Source organism: Fusarium poae, chromosome 2, assembly GCF_019609905.1.
Source record: "Fusarium poae strain DAOMC 252244 chromosome 2, whole genome shotgun sequence".
NCBI lineage: Eukaryota > Fungi > Ascomycota > Sordariomycetes > Hypocreales > Nectriaceae > Fusarium > Fusarium poae.
Window position 1 is genome coordinate 3,460,216 of NC_058400.1, and position 18,858 is coordinate 3,479,073.

The window sequence follows — 18,858 nt, forward strand, 5'->3', positions numbered from 1 at the left end:
ACATACAATTATCCCAGCAATCATCAAACATTACCCTTCGAGGCTGAGTGATTCAGCAGTCTTCTTGAGTGATACGTACGCCGCAGCGTAATCTGCTGCCAATGTTAGATCCCCCGTCAACTTCATAATCATGGCCTTCTTCGCCATCATTTGGCATTGCATGTTGATGTCTTCGATACTTGAGTAATGATCAAAGGATTTCTGCACAGCAGCGAGAGCCTTGGTCAGGTATTCCGTTCGTTTCGACGATCTGGGCTCGCATTTTCCAGCAAGTCCCATATTAGCATCAGCGAGATAGCTGTAGAGCTGAGCTGCCAAGCTTGCGGTCTCACACTCTAAAGAGCGAGGAATGATAGCGAGCAAAAGTTGAGAAGCGGCCTCGAATTCTCCTAACGAAATAAGAATGTTCGACACAAATCCGATCGCCTGCCAGAGACAGGGAATGAGACGAGCTCCCCACGAAATGCTTGCAGCTCGCATAGCGGTTGTGAAACCTCTCTGCGGTCGGCCACACTTGTCAAGAAGAGAGGCTTTGAGTAGTAGGAGTTTGACTCGAAGAACAACATCCTTCTTTTCGTCTTGGAGTTGCGACATCATGTCGTCGACCTTGGAAAAAGCTGCTTGCAAGTCTCCCCGACGAGTAAGATAGTCAATATGTAGAGTATCGACCAAAAACGCCATGTCAGGTTCAAGGTCGTCCATCTTAGACTGCAGAATCTGAGACAGCAGTCTCTCAGCTCCTTCGAGGTTGTTATGATTTAGGTCTCTCTTGAGCTTGGTGATTCCTCGATACTTGTGCCAGTATTGGCTTGGTTTCCAAGATCGTAAAGAGTTTTCTTCCAGTTGTTCCAATTTTCTTAATGCTTCATCATAACGACCACGCGATACCAGCAAAAGAGCAAGGCGGCAAGTAAGCTTAAGCTCATCGTCAAATATGGCGTTGCGGGCATGGCATCTCAAGAAGACCTCGCAAGTGGCTGACGAAAGAGTCGACAACCCAAGTCTATCCCACAGAGCCGAGGTGAGCGAAAAATGAGAGCCAAACATGTTCTTCATGTTCCTCTCGACTATGACGTGCGAGCTTCGAACTATAGACTCAAATGCCGTAGCCACACTGTCACCGTTGAGAAGTCCGAGTTTGGCTTCGCTGAGCAGAACCGAGCTCCACAACGTCCACATGCCTGTCTCCTTAGCCTTCACTCTGAGAAAGGCCAAACTTTCCTTACCCGTACCAAGCATACTATTAGACTCCAAATTCTGGACGAGGTCGGGATGTGCGCGACCGAAGTGAAAGAGCCAGTTCAAGGCAAAATTGAGACATGTCATGTCGCGATTCTCCCGTGCTGTTGAAACAGTTTCGAGCATGGCAGCCACTGCTTCTTTGTGGCAGCCAAAATCGGCTTGCAGAACAGCAAGATTCATCAGAGCGTACTGGTAAAACAAACGGTCTCGATTCTGCATCGTGTAGTCGAAGTATCTGTGAAGATAATCGAATGCAGTAGGATAATCTCCAGCTCTCCATGAGTCAAGAAACCTGTCTGCTGTTAGAGATCACAAAACACTACATGTGATAATTGCCGACTTACTTGAGGTAGTGTGTCAGACTGGGGACAAGGTAACTATCATTGAGTAGGTCATGAAACTGATGGCGGATCTCGAGAGGTACTCTGTTGCCGAATTCTGGCCGAATTAGCATCTATGAACAAATACAATCGGAGTCTCTTACTCTGCATCTGTTCGATTTGGAATTCCAGGAGACTCTCAATGTCGTCAGTACTCACAGGGAGTGACCCGCTCTGGTCTCCTGTCAGCATGTCGCCATAAGCCACTGACGCCAATTCCATGACACTCTGGTGATCCCAGTCCTCTTGTTCACCCATCAAAAGAACGCTGTCAAAACTCAGTCGCCCAAATCCGGGGATTTTGCGCTTCAGATAAGAGGCAGTTGGTTGTCGATATCGTACAAAGTGTTTCCACAACTCTGTACAGTCGTGGAATTGTAGTCGTTGGTATTCAAGTCTCGCCCTCCGTACGAATGTTCCAAGTGGAGAGTTTGGGGATAGTTTGATGCCTTCCTCCTCTTCTACAGGCTGGCCCAATTCAGCCAGTCTCTTTCGCTCCTCCTTTGTCTTGGCCAGCATCCCAGACAAATTGTCAAAGAAGTTGTGGAGCGCATCTAAAGAGTTGATATCCCAAAGCTTGCCGAGGAACTGGTCCCATAATCTTCGTCCAGGCATACCCATTAGAAAAGGGTAGCTTCCGAGGAGTTTTTCAAAATCTTTGATACTGATGACGAGCCCAACGGTGCGCTCTGCTTTGCTCCATCTCTCGGAGTGGTCGGCGGAGGCTTTTGAAGGAGTGTGGTCCATGAGATGAGAAGTGACAAAGGACAGCACAGGTAAGATAGCATCACTCAGCACGGCGCCTTCAACATAGAGCTCTACGAGGGCGAGAAGGCCGATTTTGGCCGGGTTGAGATATCGAGCCATGGTTTCGAGACATGAATCAAAACACTCTATGGAGGGGAAGTTTTCGAGGAAGAAAGATGATATAGAGCGATATGTCCAGAGGCAAGCGACGTTCTTTCTACTCGGCACTCAGACGCGCCTGCCCAAAAGTTAATCAGATGCCCGAAGATCACCCTTACCAAAGATACAAGCTAGAGAGAGGTAGGTACCTCTAGCTAACAAGTACCTCTTTGAGGCCAGATTTGTCTGATCTTCTCCAGGAATTAAATCCCAGTAAACGGTATTTTAATTGCTTGACCACTTATCGCGTTTGCTGTTATGTTATTTAGTGGTTGTTTTTTTAGCCGAGGTTTCCTCAGACGTTATTGAAGTGGGATGACACAATCTCAGTTGGTGGGGGACCTACGCTCCTGAACCTCTATTTACTGTCCCCTCTCTTGTACTGACATACTTCGTCTAATTTTTGTCTAATGTCTTCTAAATGTCTTCAGAACTCTCCTAAGTTTATGAGCTACCTAGTCTAAATGGCTATTGTTTATCTTCTAGAATTTGACAATTATCGTCTAAGGTTTATCCTATTTACGATGAATTCTACCTCGGTATCATCATAATTCCTTCTAAATCTCATCTAAATACTCCCTTAAACTTGTCTAAACTTGTCTAATGTTAGTATTGTTGTGTTAAGATATATTTTGACAGTATTATTATCACCATTCACCCGAGATCTTCATGCGACGAACGCTAGCATTCTCTGCTCGCTCTAATGGAAACGTGTGATTCATCATCTATTTAAGTATCACCAAAAACTCAAAGATGAGTAGACAAATCCGATGGTAGATACAAAGCTCTATCTGTAGGATGTGAGATGCTACCAGGTTTGCCTTATTTAGTTCACACATTAACTTAGAGTCCAACACTTCAACAATCAATCAATTTGAATCTAGGGAACATGTACGAAGCATCTCCAGAGGGAGTAGTCCATGAAGGGCGATCCAGTAATTGTCCAACGTATGAGCCATCAACAGATCATACTTAAGCGACCTTGTCCTTGTTGTGGTAGTTAACCTCGTCGTTCCAGCTATACAATGTTAGTACGTGATCTCTTGGAACTGTAGAGCAAGAAAGTTTCAAGCTCGATAGCGTGAAGCTGGTATCCAAGCTTATTATAGCTTTACTGGAGCTGCCCAAGCCTCTTCAACTACAATGATGTCACAACTTACAAGAGAGTCTACAATAATGTTAGTATGTACAAATCAGCCAGGGATTTCCAACCAGACTCACCTTGTCTCCGTCACCCCACTGGTAGTTCTTGGAACGGATGTTCTGGTAAGGATACTCGGTGCGCTCCTCCAGAGGAGGCATGTGAGACCAGTGCTCCCAGTGCTCGCTCCAGAGCCAGTAGGCGTTGGCGCCGGCGGCGATAAGGCAGGGGGCAATGCCGCTTCAATCATGTTAGCCATTGCTATCCCAACTCATCACCACAATCTCGTCGTCTCCAACATTCGATACTTCCGGATTCGATGCCGGGTTCGTAATTCGCTCAAAGGATCGGACTCGGACGTACTAGAGGGAGATCTTCTTCCAGAGTTCTGTCCACCATCAGCAGCCATACTTTACACCTCCAATTGATCCAATTCGGCGTCGTCGGTTGTAGACTCACCAGTGGTACCAGCAGCGTGCTCCTTGATGTGCTGACGCTCCTTGATGAACTCGTTCTGTGTGCTGGCAAATCGGCGCTGGATGGGAGCGCGAATCTGGGCAGTAGCGCGCGTGGCAGCGCGGGTGAATCGGACGGCGGACATTGTGGACGTTGTTGTTCGCTCTGACGGCTGATGAGTCTAAGCAAGTTTGTGATCAGGTCATTCTTGGACGAGCTCGGTTAGAACCACCAATGAAAGCTGCCTCAATTGTAAGGTATCAAATTTCCCCAGCCGCAATTTTGAGCACGTGACCTCGTGCTGGGGGGCGCGCTTGGAGGCTCAACACCACGCGGTGGAGCTCTGCGTCATTGCAAGAATCGCGACGTCTTATACTCGAGTATATTGCTGTTCAGGGAGCATCACTCAATACGGACATGCTCAAATCTCCTATACTTTTCACGTGCTCTGTTTCAAAGCTTTTTCATAACGTAAATATCCTCAAATTCTCTCAATTGCTGCCTCTTGCCTCTCATACCGAATCCTCTGACACTTCGACTCATGACCACGAGATAATCAGTATTCCGAAATGAGTCTTGAGACTCTCACAACATCCACATCTACTCTTGTGACAATTTCCCACCATTAATCTCAAATCTTTGTATCTGGAATCATGGCGTTTCGACTGACCACCTGGAATGGTGAGTTCACCCACTTCTTCTGAGCCCCTCGCACTAACACCTTCTGCAGTCAACGGCATCAGGTTAGTCACAGTGAATCACAGCAAAATCTAATACTAAGGGAGCCTCAGGAATCCTTTCGGTTATCAGCCTTGGAGGGAAAAGAGAACCTTCCAAGTAAGCTTCTTCCTCTCACACCTTACACCCAATTCCTTCCACTCACCTCTAATTAGGCTATGTTCGATATTCTAGAAGCGGATATTGTTGTCATTCAGGAGACTAAGATCCAACAAAGAGACTTAAGCGACGACATGGTTCTCGTTCCAGGATGGGATGTCTTCTTTAGTTTGCCGAAGCACAAGAAAGGTTAGACACTTCCTCTCCTCAAAGGCATTTCCTAACACATTCTCAGGATACTCTGGCGTCGCCATCTATACGCGCAACTCTACATGTGCTCCTATACGAGCTGAAGAAGGAATCACCGGCATCTTGACTTCTCCAAAGTCCACGACTAGATACCGCGATCTTCCAGAAGACCAACAGATCGGTGGCTATCCTCGACCTGGCCAGCTCGACGGCGTCGTCGACGAAGCAACTCTGGACTCAGAGGGCCGCTGCGTCATCCTCGAGTTTCCAGGTTTTGTACTCCTTGGGGTCTACAGTCCTGTAAACCGTGATGAAACCCGCGACGATTTTCGCATCGGTTTCCTTCAAGCCCTTGATGTGAGAATACGAAATCTAATCGCTGCAGGGAAGCAAGTCGTCCTCACAGGCGACTTGAACATTGTTCGCTCTGAAGTTGATTCTACCCATGTCTCGGAGATGCTTCGCAAAGGAAATTTCGACCTGAGCGAATGGATGAGCATGCCTGCGCGGCGCATCTTCAACCAACTCATCTTTGAAGGGAGCGTACTTGGCGACAGAGACCAAGGTCGCAAAGATCCTGTCCTTTGGGATTTGTGTCGCTGCTTTCACCCCGAGCGAGCTGGCATGAATACCTGCTGGGATACAAAGCGCAACACACGCCCTGCCAATAACGGCAGTCGTATCGACTACGTCTTATGTAGCGACGGTATCAAGAGCTGGTTCAACTTCTCGAATATTCAGGAGGGTTTGATGGGATCTGATCATTGTCCTGTCTTTGCCACTTTCTCTGACAAAGTTATGGTACACGGCGAGGAACGTGCTTTACCGGAAATGATGAACCCACCTGGCATGTTTGAAGGCGAACGGCGCCTTCGAGATTGGAATACGAAGGATCTTCTTCCTTTGTCTGCGAAGCTAATACCAGAGTTTGACCGACGCCAGAGCATCCGCGATATGTTCACAAAGAAAGCTGCCTCAGCCGCCCCCCCACAAGAACTTGCGAATGCAGGCGCCACTGCAAAATCTTCAACAAATGAGGATAGCAGTGCTGAAGAGTTCAAGGAGAAGTCAGATGAAGCTTCAGGGCCTCGGATCAGCACTACACCTGCACCAAAGCCGAATGAGACTACTGACCCAACCAAACAGTCCGTCTTTCCACTGAATGCTAAAAGACCTGGATATGTCACCGACACGATAAGCCGGCCACTCAAGAAGACCAAGTCTTCGATAAGTGCCAAAGATCCCAAGAGCAAGGTGGCGCCTGGTCAACGCACGCTACAAGGGTTCTTCAAGCCCAAAGCGCCAGCGGCTCAACATGACAGGTCGGAGCGAGTGGAGGCAAGTTCCATTCCCTCCCTGACAAAGAAACCAACAGTTTCGACAAGAGGAACAACCAGTCCGCAACAAACAAACACCCAAGAAGCTATGCTCACAGAGCGGTCACCCCTCAGAATCTCTCAACGCGGAAACGAGCCTGACTCTTCCGACAGAGTGTTCGACCCAATAGAAGCTAAGGAGTCATGGTCCAAGTTGCTGGGGAAAAGGGTTGCACCAAGATGCGAACACGACGAACCCTGCATAAGCTTTACTACCAAGAAACCGGGAGTCAATTGTGGTACGTATCACAACGGCAGCTGATTCAACGTTCATGCAGTGGCGTTCCCGTTACACAACGCCGTGGCTGCAATGTTGACTACCTACGCAACGTCAAGCCTTGAAAGCTAATTCCGTCGACAGGTCGTTCCTTTTACATTTGCCCGCGTCCACTGGGACCGTCGGGGGAGAAGGAGAGGAACTCGGAGTGGCGTTGTGGTACATTCATCTGGAGCAGTGATTGGAGTGGTTCGTGACTGAGCTGTTGACGTGAGCAGTACCTCTGCTGCATGTTCTGGACATATACATAATTGGGTAAACTACGTGTCGTAGTCTTGGGAGCATGTTTAGGTTGTTCGTGGTGAGTGAGTAGTTACGTATGCACATATTTATACTCGCATAAGAGTAGGGTAGTAGTCAGTTGTAGAGAAGACTGAAAGCAAGAGAAGATAGATCATAATAGAACATGTTCAAGTAGTATAACATGATTTTCACCAGTGTTGTGATTTTGAATCCGAGGTAGACATTTCACAAATGGCATGGCAAACGAGTGAGAGTCTAGTGATTGACCTCGATTAATTTCCACCACGAGACAACGTATATTGTTGTCAATGGGCAGGGTATCTATGTATCCGGCTAGCCATTGATATTAATAGCAACCTTTTTACCATAAATCAGTGTAACAGTAAACAGAGCAAGTGCGTTACAAGCTGTGCTAGCACCGTTGTCGCTGGTGTTGTTCCTTAGTCCGCAGACCCAGGAGACTCATTATACAAAGAACCAGAGCAACGATGTGTAACTATGGGTATCATCAAATCCATGAAAACAGTACCACCTCATGTCCTTGTCCTAAAATTCCATCAACCGAGATCAGTGGTCGTCCATCCTCTGTACAACTGAATAATGTTAGCTATCATTCTGCGTCCACCCCGAGGCAACTTACTCTATTCCGATCGAAAACAAAGCGTTAGGCCTGAGCGGGACGTTTGTGCTTGCTTATTAAGTCGAGGAGGTCGTCAATCAATTAGACGTCGTTCGACAGAGCAGTAGCAAACAGAGCAGGTGCTACAATCTGAGCAGGGCCAGAGAACTGAGGCTGATGAACAGGCTGAGCGGGAGCTGAAGGCTGAGCACTGGACACATGAGGGACAGTGTGGGGAGGGTGCTGGCGGCGGCGTCGCTCAGAAGACTTGCGAGGGCGGTACTGGTAATCAGGGTAGAGACGCTTGTGCTCCTCCTTGATCTCGTCGGCCTTCTTCTTGTAGTAACGGCGAACGTCAGGTGTCTCCGCGTTCCAGCATCGGCCAAGAACTTGAGCTGCACAAGGGTCAGTGGTCGTCCAGTAGAATGGCACATGCTACTCACAAATCTCATTGTTGGTGATACCAGGACGCTTTCCCTTGACGATCTGGTGACGCTCCTTGCGGTAAAGGATGTAAGCATTGGGGGGTCGTGGGATGCGGGGACGGGGAATCGAAAGCTCAGGGCGCTGGGCATAAATCGTCTCGGGAGCACCAGGAGCAGTCAAGAGCATTCCGCCATCAGCGACCAAATCACGGGGAACTCCAAGGTACCAACAACCCTTCTCGTTGTCACGAGCGTAGAGAACGGACTCTCCGAACTCAACCCTGGAGAAGAAAATGAGCAAACAAAAGTGAATACATTCAAGACAAGAGAGCTCACATGAAGAGGTTGGCGATAGCAGCTCTGGCACCTTCATCCATCTGCCCATAGAGTTCGGTAGAGATTTCGACAAACTTGAGGTTCTGTTTCTCCCTAGGCAGGAGTAACTGAAAGACGCTGTCAATGTGCTCGGTAGTCCACCCAGATTGGTAAACAGAGGGAGCGATAGACGCCTGGCCCATCAGGATGAGGGTGCTCATGGTGAAGATTGTTGTGGTCTGAGCTGGTCCTGTTGGTGTTCTGAAAGTTGGAAGAAATCTTCTTCGGGGGAAGGCTAGTAAGTGAAAGAAGAAGATCACAAATGATTTTGGTGTGAGAAGGAGAAAAAAGAAAACTACATGAGCATTCTCAATGGAAATTTGTAGTAGCACTGACAGTTGCAAACACCTGAACTGGGTAAACGCCCTGAATGACTTATTGATGCACGTAAGTGGGGCAGTCTACCTACTAGGTACTAAGGTACTAACCTAGTAGCAGTGGCGTGCACTGCGAGCAAGTGTCAGATGGTACGTATCTTTCTAGCATTCTCCTCCCGTTCTCCTACCCCCATGTTTTCTTTGTTTATGTCCTGGCCCGTGCGATTAAAGGGCTTCAAGTAAACACTGTGAAATTGCGGAACGGGATCCAAGGGTGAGCTGACTTGGCATGCAAAAGAGTATACTCAGAAATGCAACTAAGCTTATCTGAGAATTGGCATTACTTATATTGAAACAAAATGAGCGCCATTGTTAGAAATAGCTAGTTTTTATTTTAAGTAGACATGATTATTCTTCTTATATCTTTTAATACTGTGAACATAATTTCTATCCTGAATGCAGTTCGCCTTCAAGCTCTACTTATAGAACAAGTTTATAAACTAACTTAGTGTAGACTGTAGTATGTCTCTCTCCTCAAACTACATTTATTATTGTAAGTTATTTTCCCGGCAGTATAACTATCTTATTATATTACAATATCATTTTTGAATCTCTTATTTAGTTAAATCAGGTGGTATTTAATAATGTGTAACTTGTTACGTTAATTTCTTATTATTACCAGTGTCTTCTGTAAAATCTCTTTTGATAAACCTACTATCTAGTATACTCATGGCTATATATACGTGGCACTGCTGTAAAGTCCATTATCATTCTATACTTAGAACTTGAGCTGATAATTTCAATTCCTTCTTCAGGGTTGTTCAACAAGCTTCCAAGTCATAGTTGATGGACTTAACCTAGTGCCGCTGAAGAACTGAAGTTCCTAATTAATGTTTAGATTCGTGTGTCTCTCATTATTGTTTATTAAATCTGTATTTCAACATGAGCTACAATTGCTGAAGCTAGGGTTCATACTGGTTATAATATATGACATCCATCATGAGTTTCAGAACTTGGTTATATTTTATATATCATTTGATAAATTAATTTATTTTGAAGTCTGAAAAGTAGTGTAACTAAATAGCTAGAACAGTATATGAGGTTTTGAGAAGAGAAACTTGTTTCATGGGAGCTTTTCTTGCAAACATAGGACTTGTTATTAACAGAACTTACATCTCTGGGACATGTCTAGTGAATTTCGTACAGTCAAATGGCGCCAGAGTGCTTGCCAGTAATAGTATGGTTCTGTCAGTGCCAAGACCTGGCGGCGCTTCCACGTTACCCATACACCAGCCCCAAATTCGGAATTGGCGTTGGCGTGGTTTGCTATGATGGGCGTGAAGTTTCTAGACCCCCCATTCCCGGCATTCAATCTTCTCTGTTTCTGCCACAGCGCAGTAAACATTCTTCTCCCAGCTCACACACCTTACACACCGGTTTCCATATCGCTCTTGTGCTTCTTGCATTTCAAACTTCTCTTTCTTTACACACTTCAGCAATGGAGTCTCAGTCTCAACCCCAAACTGGAACTCCTCTTCCGCCTCAGAATGGCCCTGCTATGCCTACCAAAGCTACAAAGCATGACATTGACGCTATTTTGAACGGGTCAGCGTTGAACCATCTGGCTCCTATTTCTGGAGGCCGCTGGAAGCTGGTATCTCAACACTACAACACGATAGTGGTCGCCTACCACGTAAACCGCCGTGCAGTCTTTACTACCACTGTCCAAATTGGCACCAACCCTGATACGGTCAATAACCAATGTTGGCAATATGTGTATGGCTACCCAACAGGTAAGCAATTGATTTCTTTGATAACATCTCCGACTTCTCGACTAATGAAGAAAGCTGTGGCTTCGCTCACTGATGGTGGTCTCCAAGAATGGACTCCTCCTGTCTCGAATATTGGCAACCGGGCTGAGGAGGTGGCGTCCCTTACCCAGACGTACAACCAGATATTGGACGCCAACCACATCATGGCAACAGGTGCCCCTCTCCGTCAGTCTGGCGTATTCCCAGGTCCCATCGATGCTCAGCTTCCCGAAGCTGGCGATTTCTCCATCTCAATGCTCGACCAAGCACAGCCTCAGAGCCAGGCGCAAGAGCACAATGAGACGATTGTGTCGGATGTAGGATCGTTTCACAACATGCAGTCGCTGAACATGGCTGGAGTTGAACCGGGTGATTTTACTGGTAAGTCCGTCCACTTAACTTAGGCAAAGACACTTACTCACCTTCTAATAGCTTTCCAGAATGTGGATGACTCGGCCCATGGTGGCATCAACCCGATCATGCTTCATGATGGAAATGACGATGAGGCTGATATCAGCCCTCACTGGAACTCTTTCTCTGAGAGCATTTGACTGGGATACACTTGGATATCTTGTCCTTGATGAAGGATGACGAGGTACAAGATTGAAAGTTGCGAAAATGGGACAATCGGACAATCGGACTTGATCATCAAGTACCTCAACACAGTTCTCCATGCAACCAATGTGTAACAACAGGATGTTAAAATATTCAACTCCGAACTGCGCTTTATTAGTCTAGCGATATATTCATGTAGCGCAATATTATGCATGAACTCCATTTTGGGAATCATCCCATCCCCTCCTAACAGCTTCTAGGCTGATATTCTCGAGTTCACGGAATAGCTCGGTTAAAAGAGGTTCGATAATTATCCAGGTTATTTATCATTATGGTCATTCAGGGGAAATGACTGAACAGGCCGGGAATTTTACAAGATATAATATAGCAGCACTCATTGAGGTCCAAATTATGTTTTGCACGGCGCATTCCCCTGTGGGGCAGAGCGGAGTGTTTGACAGCTAGGGGCGTGGGACACTAGTCACTTGGCGATCGTCAGGATCTGAGGACATGGATGTTGATGAGCCTGTTAGCCTGGCCTTGCCGTTGGCTCAGTGTGACACTACGGTGATTTGACTGGCCTGATTTCATCTACCAAGGTATGTACTTTTATGTTTCCGCTTTGAACTACCTTACACAAGAGCTAGACTACTTGGGTGCCTACCATGTTGGAGTCCATCTGCTGATAGGCTCGTGAGCCTTGAACCTAGACGTTCCAGACACCACCATGATGTTGCAGCAGGCACACACACGTCTGCCCAAATTCTGTCGTCCCTTGCGCTCCAACACACTCGACTCCAAAATCATATTCTACTGTTGGCGGGTTTTTTTGTCTCGGCTGACACTGACAGTTGACTGCCAGTGCAACCATTGCATTTTTGTCGCTGGGCAACGAACTGACTGCAGCTCAAGTAAACACCGAGGTGCATTGCTCGTGGGACCACAAAGAACAGAAAAGTACCTACGTACCCGGCAGCCCGATTTTAGTAGGTAGGTGAGCACAGACTGATGAGCAGACCCCTATCAGTCTAGCCCATTGTGGTAAGGTGGATCAGCCCCTGGAGGAACAAGCAAGTCCAGACCCCTACAAGCAAATGTGACAAAAATGGTCCAGCACAGGGTTTCCAGGCATGGGTACCTACTAATGCATGGACGTCAAAGTCCCGATACCAGCGGGATTCTCAGCTGATGACTTGAGTGTACGCTATCCGATGAATGTCTCGATTACGGCTACTATGCATCAATCGATATCAATTACACTGGTATCTCCATCAATTACGTTTTTCACAAATCGTCAATCATGCATGACCAGTCCTCCAGGCTCGCAATCATCGCCCACTTCAGTTACGTTCCTGGTCCGTGATCCCTCCTCAGCCCTACTCTCCAACATCGAAGAGGTCTAAAACGGAAATAGCATGGATGTATGAAAGGGTTGCATCAAGTAGCTCGACGTACCAGGGACCGGGCTGATAGGCATAGTTGGACCTTGTGGCCTTGGCATGTTTTCTGCCCATGTATCAGTGGCCAGACTACCTGGTACGGGCTTGACCGGCCAGTCTTTCTATCGATACACACTTCACCTGCCTTCTTTCAGAAGGCCAAGCTTGCCAAGGTATGGATGAACCATAGGCCTCCAGTCTCCCGTCTCCTTGAGCAAAGGGGCTACCGCTAACCATCCCAGAGGCTTGCTTTAGAAGCACATCTTGGCCCCGCATGTACAGTACTGCACAGTACAGCATTGCGGTCCCGTCGTCTAGACTAGATAGGTAGTAGGTTTTATGGACTACCTTCGTGGTCGCACCACCGCTTGAGAAGCGTTCGTCATCTTGAAACCGCCAGGCATCGTCTGTTTCGTTGCATCTGCGCGAGCGCGAGTTCCCTCCATACAGCCTACGCCAGCCACGAACACTACGACTGGTGCCCTACCGGGCATGGCTTGTCTGCATGGGTCAGGAACGTAAAACATGGCTGTCGCTATCTACGTCGTCTGCATGGAAAAAGAAAAGACACAGAAATGTAATTTGACTGTTCTGGCTACATTAAAGGGTCGCGGAGCCGGACATAACGATCATCCAGTTCAAAGCGCCACCAGACTCAGGTTCTTAATGGAAGTTAACGCTCTAGATACTATGTGCATACAAAGATCTCAGGGTTAAATTCCAGCAATTGAGGGAATAAGGGAGTCAAGGTATGTACAGAAGATCCAAGAATTCGGAAAGCGCATAACCCACTGACCTATCCCATTCTTGTCTAGCATACCACTCTTCCCCGTCATAGTCTTAGGCCGGACACTTTACTCTAAGCTGTCAAATTTAGACTTCCGGCACTGTACGAGCGATTTACGGTTACGGTTACGGGCAGTCCGTCTCTGAGCTTATCACTACTGTAATTCAGTAGCTCGCGTTACTACTCGCGTCGCGAAAGAAAGCGTTCTATCCCTTGGCCAAGTCCCATGCGAAACATCTTGTTAACACTCTGCAAGGGCTGAACTTTGTCTCTGCGTTTGCGTTTCATCCTTTTTTTCCCAGACTACCATGGTTTCTTTTAATTGGTTCCTTGGGTGAGGCCAAGAACGGCACTGGGGTTTAATTACACAACAGGTCGATGACGGATGATGAACATGGCATTACCGGGCGTTCAATCCCATGGTACTCCGACATTCACTTTTGCAGAAGCATCATAGATTCCAATTCATAGTAAAGGAATTGGCGATAATTGGTAAATGATACAGAACTCCGTCAGATTATGCAAGAATCCCTGCGATTAAATGTCTTAATTGAAGCATCTACCTCAAGATGATGAGGCCAGCCCGGAACACTCTTGGCCCCGGATACCACAAATACCTGTCAGCAAGCCCACATTCGCGCCCTTACTCTTCCTGGTAAGAGATCTTCCGCATCTCGCCCAAACGATGACGAGCCGATGCCAAGGCGTTCTCCAATTGGAGGATCTCGACCTATTTGTTGGTGGCTTGTCAGTCACTGATCTTACACGAGAAGCTAATCGGAACTTTGCCGGATATAGAAACCGTTGCGCTCGCACAGGTCCGGGAATGACCTTTGTGAGGGGGGGAACAGGGGAATCGGAGATAGGAGTGGGGCGTGGTATGAGACACGAGAGCGAAAAGATTGGCAAACAAATGACAGGAAACTGTTTCTAAACTTACTTGCTGTTCCATTTCCCGCACCTTGAACTCGTGCGCGCCAAGCTTGGTGTAGTCTACCTGGTCGTCCTCTTGGCTGCGCTCCTTGATCAGGCTCTGGACCTGGCGCACCAATGCTCGACAAGCGGCACCCACGGCCTTGCTGGCTTGCTCGAGCTTTTCTTGGCTCTTGGACATGAACCCTGCCTTGACTCTGCTTGCAGCGACGAGCTGGGCGGTCGAGGCAGCCACATCGTTCGAGGCCACGATGAGCTGCTCTGGACTGTTGCGGCCAGAAATGACACCGTCTGCTGTCTCAATCAGAGTGTTGGTCGACGACGCCACTGCCTTGGCAGCAGAAATGAGACCCTCCGTCCATCGGTTGTTCTTCTTGTAGAACGCTGTCCTGGACGTCGATCCACGTCCCGCCTGGACGATCTCCTGCTGTGTCACAGTGGCCGCCTGGATCAGTTGCGTAATGGCGTTGGTGATCGCCGTGGCCGCATCCAGGATCGAATCGTTTACCTTGAGCTCATAGGTTGAGTAGCCGTCACGAGGCTTGTTCCTGAGCTTGGCCAGTCGTGCAGCGGCAGCTGCGATGGCATCCGCAGCCTTGCTGAGTTCTGAATCGACGAGATCGCCCAAGTCTCCCTTCTTATTGGCCAGCTGACCGAAGCCTGGAGCGAATGTCTCAACCAGCTTGTTGAGTTTCTGCAAGTTCATCTGGACATCGTTATTGTTGTTGATGACCACATCGGTCTTCTGCAGGGGGTCCATGCCTTCCAGACGGAAGCTCTGGAGGCCTCGGAGGAACTGGACCGCTGATATAGCAGGCTGTCGGGTTCCGTTCATAAGTGAGTCGGTCTTCTTGTCGTCCGTAGCTAAACGGGTGAGGCCCTTGGTGTTGCTGCACACGTCGGCAATTGCACCAGAGAAAACGTTGATGGCTTTGATGAGGTCAGAGTGTGTCGCATTGGGACCATCCGCGATGAAGTTGTTAAAGGACGTAGCAAACTCCATAGCACTGGCCGATGCCTTCTCGATCTGTGACAGTACGTAAGAGGGAGATGCATTTTGGTTACCAGCTTGCATGTTGGAATCCAACTCATACAAAGCATCATCCACACGCGCAACACCAGCCTGAAGAACCGAGTCAATAATATCGTTGATCTTGTCGAGGTTCGACATGATAAGCGCATCAATCTGACCATCGAGAGCGTTGTCGGTATCGCCCTGGCTCATCTTGAGTTCGTTGAGCTCAATGAGTGTCTGGTCCATGCCGGCCTTGTACACCTCAAGCTCCTCCTCCTTGTCTCGCAGAAGCTGCTCAAGATCAGAGCTACCATCTCGGACGTTCATCTGAGCGTCCTCTAGCTGGCGCGACTTGTTACGCAGCGCCTCTTCGAGATCAGCCATCTCACGGTTGTACTTGGAAAGCATTGTCGACAGCTCGTTGCCCTTGCTGCGCTCAAGGTTGTCGGCCTTATCTTGGGCGAGACGAAGCTCACGCTTGAGCTTCTCAACCTCATCCTTGCTGCTGCCACTCGCGCGGTCCTTGTCGTGAAGAGCACGGTCACGCTCACGGATCATATCGGCCAACTCGAGGTTCTTCGTCTTGATCTCACGCTCGAGCTTCTCTCGTCGGTCGATAGCCTCCTGTGCGCTGGCTGCCTTGAGCTGAACCGCCTTGAATTTCTGTAGAAGATCGAGATGCTCGTGCCGCAATTGAGAGTAAAGTTTTGCCAACGCCTCGTATTTCGTCCTCCATGTGTTAACCTGCTCCTGGAGAGCTCGGATCTGATCATCCTTGCTATTCATCTGCTGGCCAAGGCTGTTTTGGATATGCGATAGCTCACCCTCCAAAGCCTTGACTCGCTGGTCATATTGCTGTAGCATCAACTGGTCACGCTCATACTGAGCCCGTGCGTTGAGGTTCTCACGCTCCAGCTCCGCAAGGCGCCCCTGGGTTTGCCATTGGGCCTGCTGTGCCATAAGCGCCTCCTGCTCTCGCTGCTGCTGTTCCATGAGCTGTTGTTGTTGTTGCTCAAACTCACGCTGCGCTTGCATCTGTGCCTGCTGCTGCGCCATGAGAGCTTGCTGTTGTTGCTGCTCAAGAATGCGTTGCTGCTCTTCGTACTCTCGGTTCTGACGATCCAACTCGCTCTTCCAAAACTCGTTCATCTCATCGGGGGCGTCATTCTTGGGCTCAGGTAGAGGAGATGGCTTACGCTCAATCTCCTGCTTCGGTCGCGCAGGAAGGGCAGGGGCGTCATCATCTTCAGCCAAGAGATTTGGAGGGTCTTGAGGAAGCTTAGGTATGGTGATGAGACTGGTAAGGTATCGGAGGTTTGAGCACTCGTAGTAGAATTTAACCAAGCGATAATGTTGTGCGTTGTAACGCTCACGAAGGGGTTCAAGAGCTTCGTCGTCACCGGTGGCTAAAGAGATGTTAACCCTAAGGATCGTAAGAAGGTAGGTGAATCACTGACTCGAATGCATTGCGCGAAGCATGCTTGTGATGAATTTGTAAATTCCATAACTCTCCTGCACAAGGGGCACGAGAGCCGCAATGCGACACTCATTGTTTCCCACGTTCCGGAAGTGGGAGAAGATCAACTTTTGGAACTGCTCAATCTTGTCTTGCAGCACCATCAGGTCGCTGATGGTCTCGTAGCCTTCGTTGGGGTCGTTGATAGCCTTGAGACTCAGATACTCCTCATACTCGAATGTCCCGTTGAACTCGGGGTGCTGGTGGTGAAACGAGAGCTTCGCAAGGAGGTAATAAACGTATTCACGGATCAGAGGCGCGTAGCCGCGCATGCCTTCACCTCCTCCGCCCATACCGCGGTTCAAGCTATCGATCCAGGCGCGGTTCGCCATGGCTTCTTTCAGGGCGCTAGGATGGCCTTCTTGGAGCACCTTGTGAATTGTAATGAGGGCCTTGAATGTCTGGACTTCGTCGGCGAGGATCGGTTGACTGTTGGGGCGCTCGATCAGTGAAAGTTGACATGATAGAATGCGTGTAAGACATACACCTTGATGCCGGACCAGAAGGCGGCGGAAGACCGGTGGTCCCATGTGTAGACAATGCATGCACGAACATGCTTACGCTTCGGGGAGATCTCTTCGGCGTTTGTTGCTTTCTTGATGTTGATGGCGAGCTCTTGGTCAGACCTGCGCATGATGGAGTCAGCTTGGTGTTTCCAGAGCGAGCGCTGCGATGTGTCACTGACTTGGTATGCTCAGTACCGCGCACAGCTGCAGACATGTTTGCAATTGGTTGCGGACAAGCTCCGCGATGCTATTAATGTATGCAAGGTAAAGATGTTTGTATAGTAGACTTCGTCGCGAGCTTCAAAAGGCAATGTGCTGCTGGAACCCCTGGAAATCACGAGACAATTTCCCCGTCGAGCCCAACGCCGCGCAAGCTAAATGAATTAGGCAGAGGGTAACTGGTCGGCAATCGATATAGGTAAAGTAGGATTCGGACGGTAATTAATTAGCAGACCCTTCCATAGGACAAGAATTTGAGGTCGTCGTCAGCCTTGACAAGTTCGGGCGACTGTTGGGCGTCTTGGCTGCAATTCGATGCCGTAGCTTTCGTGGCTGGGCCGGGCCTGGACGGGCAGCGTCATATGGGGTACGTATTCTTGTTTTGTGGGGCACCGTAGATTCCATGAAGATGAGGGCCCTCAAGGAGTTGTCTGCGGAACCGAGGTATATTTAAATAAGTTGTATTAAAAACAGTAAAGAGCAAAGATCTAATCGTACCTTCTTCAGTGCTGGGTTTCAAATGTTTGCTTTCCCTCTAAAAGTCCAAAGAGTGCCTACACAGGGCTGATGGGACAACTACGAAGGTAATCCCATATTGACACTGCAGTCAACCATCGCTTCAAATATGCAGTATAACCGCTGAATGTAATAGTTATCAGTAAGTGTGGAGGGTAATAGTAGCGAGGATTGCTGACTGTATAATAGCAAAAACATGATTTAACTAACATTTGCTGGAAAATAAAAGTGCCAATGAAACAGTAAAGATCTTATGAATCTGAATGGTAAGAAAGACTGATGCATGTAAGAGTTGTATTTAATACTTTTATGGCACTTTACTAATAATCATCCAGGAGCTCTACTATAATCTTCTGAAGATCAACGTTTCGCCAAAATGCAACACAGAGATTGCATATAGATGGGACATGCCATCTAAGTATGTTTATGCTATGTGAAAGGGTGAGGGGCCAAGTTAGTATCAGGCTTTTGAAACCACGTACAGCTACCGAACGCTGTATGATCGAGACTTACCTGTCCATAAGGTATAATCGAGGCCAAGAGACAATGTACATGATATATTAGCCTCAACACTAGGAATACCGTGCAATTGATGAATTACTGGCACTGACAAAGTTGAGCTGCACATCACGTGCTAGTGGGAATATTGACTTGTAACCTATCTCAGGATAAACTAACTTATGTCGTCTGTATGGTCGTTTCAATTGAGGAGGTATAAGCAGTAATGGTTGATATCTTGGTCCTGTTATGGATGCTACAGAATGCTGATATTAGGTCG

At 48.1% G+C, this 18,858-nt stretch overlaps 7 protein-coding genes across 7 annotated transcripts; 3 read left to right on the forward strand and 4 right to left on the reverse strand.

Moving 5' to 3' along the window:
* Positions 1-30: 30 nt before the first annotated feature.
* On the reverse strand, positions 31-2,489 carry FPOAC1_005041 (uncharacterized protein; the record flags this gene model as incomplete). The annotated part of the gene is made up of 4 exons (XM_044849572.1): positions 31-1,181; positions 1,227-1,534; positions 1,587-1,680; positions 1,727-2,489. The coding sequence occupies 4 exons, from the start codon at positions 2,487-2,489 to the stop codon at positions 31-33; spliced, it is 2,316 nt and encodes a 771-aa protein (XP_044708282.1).
* Positions 2,490-3,500: 1,011 nt separating this feature from the next.
* Positions 3,501-4,270, reverse strand: FPOAC1_005042 (uncharacterized protein; the record flags this gene model as incomplete). Its single annotated transcript, XM_044849573.1, has 5 exons — positions 3,501-3,546; positions 3,689-3,696; positions 3,750-3,909; positions 4,033-4,057; positions 4,129-4,270. 5 exons carry the CDS (start codon positions 4,268-4,270, stop codon positions 3,501-3,503), a joined length of 381 nt encoding a protein of 126 aa, XP_044708283.1.
* Positions 4,271-4,778: 508 nt separating this feature from the next.
* FPOAC1_005043 (uncharacterized protein) lies at positions 4,779-6,869 on the forward strand (the record flags this gene model as incomplete). Its single annotated transcript, XM_044849574.1, has 6 exons — positions 4,779-4,806; positions 4,856-4,868; positions 4,917-4,962; positions 5,019-5,151; positions 5,198-6,680; positions 6,806-6,869. 6 exons carry the CDS (start codon positions 4,779-4,781, stop codon positions 6,867-6,869), a joined length of 1,767 nt encoding a protein of 588 aa, XP_044708284.1.
* Positions 6,870-7,768: 899 nt separating this feature from the next.
* Positions 7,769-8,627, reverse strand: FPOAC1_005044 (uncharacterized protein; the record flags this gene model as incomplete). Its single annotated transcript, XM_044849575.1, has 3 exons — positions 7,769-8,061; positions 8,110-8,372; positions 8,428-8,627. 3 exons carry the CDS (start codon positions 8,625-8,627, stop codon positions 7,769-7,771), a joined length of 756 nt encoding a protein of 251 aa, XP_044708285.1.
* A 1,654-nt stretch (positions 8,628-10,281) lies between these two features.
* FPOAC1_005045 (uncharacterized protein) lies at positions 10,282-11,145 on the forward strand (the record flags this gene model as incomplete). The annotated part of the gene is made up of 3 exons (XM_044849576.1): positions 10,282-10,576; positions 10,631-10,975; positions 11,027-11,145. The coding sequence occupies 3 exons, from the start codon at positions 10,282-10,284 to the stop codon at positions 11,143-11,145; spliced, it is 759 nt and encodes a 252-aa protein (XP_044708286.1).
* A 1,308-nt stretch (positions 11,146-12,453) lies between these two features.
* Positions 12,454-12,911, forward strand: FPOAC1_005046 (uncharacterized protein; the record flags this gene model as incomplete). Its single annotated transcript, XM_044849577.1, has 3 exons — positions 12,454-12,504; positions 12,564-12,761; positions 12,831-12,911. 3 exons carry the CDS (start codon positions 12,454-12,456, stop codon positions 12,909-12,911), a joined length of 330 nt encoding a protein of 109 aa, XP_044708287.1.
* Positions 12,912-14,018: 1,107 nt separating this feature from the next.
* FPOAC1_005047 (uncharacterized protein) lies at positions 14,019-17,559 on the reverse strand (the record flags this gene model as incomplete). Its single annotated transcript, XM_044849578.1, has 5 exons — positions 14,019-14,105; positions 14,316-16,729; positions 16,781-17,268; positions 17,325-17,465; positions 17,525-17,559. 5 exons carry the CDS (start codon positions 17,557-17,559, stop codon positions 14,019-14,021), a joined length of 3,165 nt encoding a protein of 1,054 aa, XP_044708288.1.
* Between the last annotated feature and the right edge of the window lie 1,299 nt (positions 17,560-18,858).